Source organism: Piliocolobus tephrosceles, chromosome 11 (genome assembly GCF_002776525.5).
Source record: "Piliocolobus tephrosceles isolate RC106 chromosome 11, ASM277652v3, whole genome shotgun sequence".
NCBI classification, from domain to species: domain Eukaryota; kingdom Metazoa; phylum Chordata; class Mammalia; order Primates; family Cercopithecidae; genus Piliocolobus; species Piliocolobus tephrosceles.
In genome coordinates, this window is record NC_045444.1 from 126,748,946 (window position 1) to 126,755,679 (window position 6,734).

The 6,734-nt window shown below is 61.2% G+C and overlaps 1 protein-coding gene across 5 annotated transcripts in view; it reads right to left on the reverse strand.

Moving 5' to 3' along the window:
• KIF1A (kinesin family member 1A) overlaps positions 1-6,734 on the reverse strand; it is a 115,375-nt gene that overhangs the window by 34,212 nt on the left and 74,429 nt on the right. For all 5 annotated transcript variants that reach the window (XM_026449061.2, XM_026449056.1, XM_026449060.2 and 2 more), the window contains 3 exons: positions 4,792-4,910; positions 1,263-1,348; positions 60-198 (listed from right to left, as the gene is read on the reverse strand). In XM_026449061.2, the coding sequence (XP_026304846.1) occupies positions 60-198; positions 1,263-1,348; positions 4,792-4,910 (344 nt within the window). The remainder of the gene's footprint in view (positions 1-59; positions 199-1,262; positions 1,349-4,791; positions 4,911-6,734) is intronic.

Below are 6,734 nucleotides of genomic sequence, written 5' to 3' on the forward strand. Positions count from 1 at the left end.
GGCTCAGGAACCAGGTCTCAGCGCGCCCCACACCCTGGGAAGCTGGGTGGCGAACCCACCTGAACAGGTGTTGTTGTTGACTTCGTCGGCTGAGGGCCCCACGTCTGCGCCCTGGCCCTGGCCCTCCACGATGCGAAGCTCTTCCTGGGAGGTTCCCGAGCGGGACATCCCCACCACGGGGCAAGACTCGGACTGGAACTGATCAGAGGGGGACCAGAGTCAGAGAGAACCAGGAGCCGGCTGGGGAGGGGCACCGCAGACCCTGTCACAGGCCCACCGGAGGGCTGTGCCACCCAGAGCCTGCGCTGGGGCCTCCATGAACCCACGTACTAGACCTGCCCCTGCCTTGTGAGGGGGCACCCACCTCCCCAGGCCTGTTTCCCCTGCTGTGGATGTGTGTTTTTGCATTCTATAGCCTATGGCTATGTGAGGTCTGAGCTGTCCTGGAAACAACTCACCACCCGCCTCTCTACTCTGGTCTTCAGTTCAGCCGGACCCCCGCCTGCCAGGGTCCCTCGCCCAGCAGGTTAGCTCTCTCCCCTCCCCTTCCTGGGCATCCCCAACACCGACAGCCCCTCTAAGAGAAAAGGTGTTGGGCAGACAGACCACCTCGCTCACGGAGTAGGTCACCCAGGTTCCGGGTGACGGCACGGCCAGGTGGGCACAGGTGAGAAGCGAGTCTAAGAAGCTGGGGGCAGGAGCCACCTGAGCATGGCCTGGGGGGCACTGTGGGGACTTCCTCCACCACTCTCTCTCTCAAGAGCGGAAGAGGAGACTGAGTGGTCCAGGTGCCACTGGACACAGCGCCGGCCCTTCACATGAGGACCGCAGGTAGGCAGCCTCAGGGGGCCCCTCATTCTCACTGGGTGGCAGGCAGGGAGCAGGCGAAGGGGGCAGTGGGAACGTGCTGTCCTGAGGGGACCCAGAGGAGAGCCGCCCCAGAGAAGGGAGACAGGGTGGGGACGGCTGCACCTCAGTGTCTGCTCTGGAGGCTAGTGTTGTCCACCTGCTCTGCGCCCCGGCTTGGACCCTGGAGCGGTCTTGGTAGGAGATGGGCGGATCCAGGGGTCAGGGCAAACCCGGGAAAGGGGGCGTGGTGTGCTTAGAGACAGGGGAGGCTCAGTGCTCTGGACCAGAAGGAAGAACCCCAAGAGGACTTAAGGCCCGTGGGATGAGACAGGGGCGCTGGAGGAGCAAAGTGCACAGGACTCCAGTGAGCGCCAGGCACCTCCAGGTCTGGGACTTGGGAGGGAGCTTGGTACCTTTTCAAAATGCTGGTCATCAAAGGAGATTTTAGCAGTTCCCGACTGGCGGACGCCAGAGCCATAATCGGGGGCCTCTTCATCGGCTGCAGGAGAAATGGAGCAAATGGTTGGAGCCCAGCTTGTCCCCTGAGGTGGCTGTGGGCAGAGCAAGGCTGGGCCACCCCGCAGTCAAAGTGAGGGCACAGGAACAAGAGCGGGCAGCAGGCCCCTGACCGAAGCTGCCACCCGTGGCTCAGTGACAACCAGGGCACATCCTGGCACACCGACCACCCGCCTGTACTGCCCAGGGGTCCCAAAGCAGCCATGGCCTCATCACAGCCCACTTTGATAGGGGTCACAAAGTCTATATTTTCTTTTTCTTTCTTTTTTTGAGACAGATTCTTGCTCTGTCGCCCAGGCTGGAGTGCAATGGCTGGATCTCAGCTCACTGCAAGCTCCGCCTCCCAGGTTTACGCCATTCTCCTGCCTCAGCCTCCCGAGTAGCTGGAACTACAGGCGCCCGCCACCTCGCCCGGCTAGTTTTTTGTATTTTTTTTTAGTAGAGACGGGGTTTCACCATGTTAGCCAGGATGGTCTTGATCTCCTGACCTCGTGATCTGCCCGTCTCGGCCTCCCAAAGTGCTGAGATTACAGGCTTGAGCCACCGCGCCCGGCCAAAGTCTGTATTTTCAAAACCAAATCTTGCCCTCATTCCCAGCTGCTCAAGCAGAACCCGGTAGCTCCTCCCCATCCCCATGTGCAGAGACCACCCCGCCGGCCCTGCTGGTTCCACCTCCAGAATCACGACGTGCCTTTGCCACCATCTGGGCGAAGCTACCACCTATCACCTGTCTAGACGTTCGAGGGCCACCAACCGCCCCTCTACACAACTCCCCAGGCCTGCCGGTGCATGCGCCCACACTCCCCAGCCTTCAAAGCTCTCAGTGGACCCTCTGCCTGAAGCCCTGGGCTCTGTCCTGCCATGGTCTGTGACAGCCAGCGCCTGCTCATGGAGGAGTCAGTGCTGAGGGAATAGCAAACGACCTCGCCCAGGTCACAGGCAGGGCTGGTGAGACTCCTGAGACCACCAACGCAAGGGCCGCGGCCTTTTCTAAGTTCCCTTCTCCACCACCACAGCCATCAGACAGGGAAACAATTAGGTGTCACCCAACATAAAATGACCCAGTTGTAGGATGGCCGGCAGGAGGCCTGGTGACCCAGCCCAGGATAGGAGCACTTCCCAGGCACTGTCCCAGCCTGGTTCCCAGTATATGACTTGGGAGAGCAGGGGCTGTGGACCTGGGCACACAGACCTGGGCTCAGAGCTGCCGTGCACCTTCCTAACTGGCGACCCTCATCTGAGAGGTGGGGGTGCCTCTCAATCCCATAGGGTGCGGGACAGAGGTAGAGCTTTGCACTGAGATTGAACTCGGGGCCTGGGAAATGGGCAACCTCCACGTGGACCCCAGAGGCCCCCTCTGACCAGGGCAGACCGGGACGGCAGTTGCCCTCACAAGGACATGGGCCAGCCCCACAGCCTCTGGTGCAGCCCCACTCTCAGGGGGTGGCTGTCAGGATGGGGGCCAGTGGGAGGAAGTGATCAGCATGGCTCTGCTCAGCCATCCTGACCACTTGGTGGGAGCTGCTGGCACAAGGCAGGATCGGGAGGACCTGGTGAGGTGGGGGTGGCCCCTCCTGGAGGGGAGAGGGAGGTAATAGGTGTTCCCAGCTTTCCTGAGCATTGCAGCTCCGGTAAATACCCCACCTTGCAGCAGCAGGGCTGGGGCCCTTCCCTGGTGCTCACCCTCCCTCCCCAGCTGGGCCCCCAGCTTCTCAGCACGGTGGTATCACAGTGACTGGATGACAAGCAAAGACATGGCCAGTGGGAGGTGCTGTAAACAACATTTAAAAATCATGAGCTAGGCTGGACACGGTGGCTGGCCGGGCGTGGTGGCTCATGCCTGAAATTCCAGCCCTTTGGGAGGCCAAGACGGGCAGATCACTTGAGGTCAGGAGTTCGAGAGCAGCCTGGCCAACATGGTGAAATTCCGTCTCTACTAAAAATACAAAAATTAGCTGGGCGTGGTGGTATGCGCCTGTAGTCCTAGCTACTTTACTCAACAGGCTGAGGCAGGAGAATCGCTTGAACTGGGAGGCAGAGGTTGCACAGTGAGCCGAGATCGAGCCACTGCACTCCAGCCTGGCGACAGAGCAAGACTTCGTCAAAAAGAAAAAAAAAAAAGAAAAGAAAGAAATTATGGGATAAGGAGAATTTGACATCAGAGTCAAATTAACTTCACTAATTAGGTGGGATTACAATCTCCGAAGGCAGCCAGGATAGCAGGGCTGCGAGGACCAGACATCTTGCGTGTTGTGGGGAATATGAGGTATCTCAGGGTGGAGAATATGAGCCATCTCAGAGTTGGGGGACTTGCCATCTGGGGAGGGGTATGGCCACCTCAGCCTGCTCCAAGTCACTCCTCTGAGCAGCCTCAACTAGGTAGCCAGGAGCCCCCCTGCAGCCACAGATGCACATCCTCTCTGCATCCATCTGCCTGCCTGTCAGTCTGTACTACTCCCTCCCCAGGGTGCCCAGGCAGCCAAGGCCTTCGAGAGGAAAAAAAGTGGTCCCTGGTGAGGGGAGACCTTGGTGGGGGAGCCCGGGGTGGGCTGGGAAGGGAGTGGGACCTTCCCTCATGGCACAAGCCGCCTGTTGCCCTGCAGCTCCCCAGGCAGCCAAGCTCTTTCACATCTGTGTTCTCGAGTAGCCTTCAACATTCCTATCAGGTGTGGAGCATTACAACGGATCCCGTTTACATGTGAGCAAACCAAGGCTCACAGGCACTCTGGGGCTGCCCTGGTACCTCCCGCCATCAGGAGCCGGCCAGGCCTGGGCCGAGCAGTGCCAGTCTCCACCTCCCACGAGGGAGGGGCTTGCATCTTCAGGCCCAGCGTGGAGGCGGAAAGGCCTGTGCTTGAGAGACCAGGGAGTGCATCAGGGAACCAGAAGCACCCCAGGGAGGGCTGCCCTGAGCAGGGCCCAGGGGCCAGGGACTGCGCCTCGCAAGCCTTTCCTGGGGCTGCAGAGACAGCCGGGTGGGTGGGACGTGTTGACAGAGAGCACCTGCTCTGCAGAAGGCTGGGCAAAGGATCCAGGTGGTCTTGGGTTCATCTGGGGCTGCCTGATGGGAAGGTGGAGACCCCCAACCAGAGCAGGCTCAGGTGGCACTGGGCTCAGCCTGCACAGCCCCCAAGGCACCCCCAGCTGACCCCAGGGAGTCCAGGAGGCCAGAGCCAAGAGCTGGACTGCAGGGGTTTCCCCTCCAGGGACTACTGGGGGGCAGCAGCCCCAGGTGCCAGCCCAGGACAGGGTGGAAAAACAGCTTCAGGTTGACCCCAGGGAGAGTGGAGGGCCAGCTGAGGCCAGCTTCCCACTGACCACCACATGATGCCAGAAGGCCCTTCTCAGGTCCCTGCCTCTGCCTGCAAAGGTGAGAGCCAGCCCCAGGGGCTCCAACGCCACACATGGCCTTTGGCCCACACGCACCTGAGATGGCCTGGACGGCCACGCGGAGGAAGCCCTTCACCTCGCCCTTCTCGCTGACGATGGCCACACGGTGCACCAGGGGAACGGGGTACAGCAGGTTGCTCAGGTACACGAAGGCCCTGGGGGGAAGTAGGGGCTGTGGTCATGGGCCACCCCTCCACACGTGTTCTGAGGGCAGCGGTGGCAGCATGGCCTGGCTCACGACACAACACGGAGCTGCAAAGCAGAGGGAAGCCGCCGGACAGGACAGCCAGGGCCAGGACAGCAAGAGCGGGCGGGGACAGGCAGGGTGGGCACTCGGAGGAGACAGGAGGTGGAGCGACAGAGAGGAGGACGAGGAATGAGCCGCGGCGAGCAGAGGCACAGCCCAGTTGGGCCCGGACCTGGCTGCCTAAGAAGGGAGCACCCGAGGAGGGAGGTTTCAGCCTGCTTCAAGGAGGACGGGGGCCAGACCAGGACCCAGACCACACTGTGCTGCCCGCCCTTTCACACTGGCACTGATGGCCAGCATTGCTCTGCCTCCTGCCCACTTCCCAGGGGTCCCTGGCGCTCATGGACCCCACAGAACCCCTTCCCTGAACAGAAACTCAGCAGGTGGGAGCTCCAAGGTGAGTTGGCCAAGATGAGGCACCCCTAGTCCAGGGCCCAGGGAAGTGCTGAATGGAGCCCTGAGGACACCCCCAGGGCCACGGTGCAACCCAGAGCACCAAGACCCCTCCTTTCCCAGGACCAGCCTAGGCAGAGACCACGAGCAACGACAGTCGCCAGAGAGCTGCTGCGTTTCCTGTGCTGACCAATACCTGGGCAGCTGGGAAGACAGAGAGGACCCTGGAAGACCCCACGCCACCCAGCCAGGGGGAAGGATACCCTGCTTCCTGCTGCAGGCAGGTGTGGTTCTGAGCACCGTGACCTCTGGCATGCGAAAGGGCTGTGCCTGGGGCCCTCAATTCCAGAGCAAATACTGATGAGGGGTTGAGTGAGACTCAGTGGGCTGTGAATGTCCAACACCTCTCTCAGGTGGGCTCCTGACCTTGCTCCCTCCACCTCCTAACCCCCCTGACTCCCCTGCAGCAGCAAGTGGAAACCAGCAGCACCGTGGCCTCTCCTACTCATCAAATCCATCAGTTCCACCTCAAAAGTCTTCAAGAAACCCCCTCAACTGTCCCATCACCACCAGTCACCCTGCCATGGCCTCCACAGCAGCCAGAAAGGTCTCAAGGCACCCGTCAGACATCCTCCCATGCCTTTGGTGACACCCAAGCTCCTTCCGGGGCGTCCATGCCCCACGTGGCCCTGGGGGTCCAGGCCCTGCCTCCCCATCACAGTCAAGCTCAGCCTTGTGGCCCATGGGTCCATGGATGCCCTGGGCATTTCTGCTCCCAATGCAGAAGCCCCACCCTCCATCTCATCGGCTGCCTCAACCCTCCTCAGAGGCCCCAGCATCCCAGCAACTGTCAGGACCTTCCCCTTGGCCGTCTCGTTCATTCTGACTTTACACATCCCCATGGAACCTCCCTTGCTTTCTGAGTGGCTCTGCTAAACTGAGACCTGACCACTGCCCTCGCCGCAAAATGGCCCAGGCAAGGCTTGTAGTAGGAAAAGGGTTTCGCTGAGCTCCAGGGGCCTGAAAGTCTCCTCAGTCCTCCCTCCTGGGGTGAAGGAAGCCCCTGGTGGTTTCTTGGGCCCTCTCCCCAGCACAACACGCCCCCTGAAGATGCCCCCCAAGAAGCGAGTGCTCCACACCCACGGAGCCCATCAGGGAGGGACCTGTTACCCACAGGGCTGCAGGTGGCTCTGCCTGACTTAAGTGTTGGGGCTGGGGTTCCACTGCCCTGGGCCACCCACCCAGGTTATGTCCAGAAGCGCCCATGGAAACCCACCCTGGCCCTAGTCACTGGAGGACGTTGAGGCCCACAGGGCGGGGCATCCCCAGAGTCCTGCGG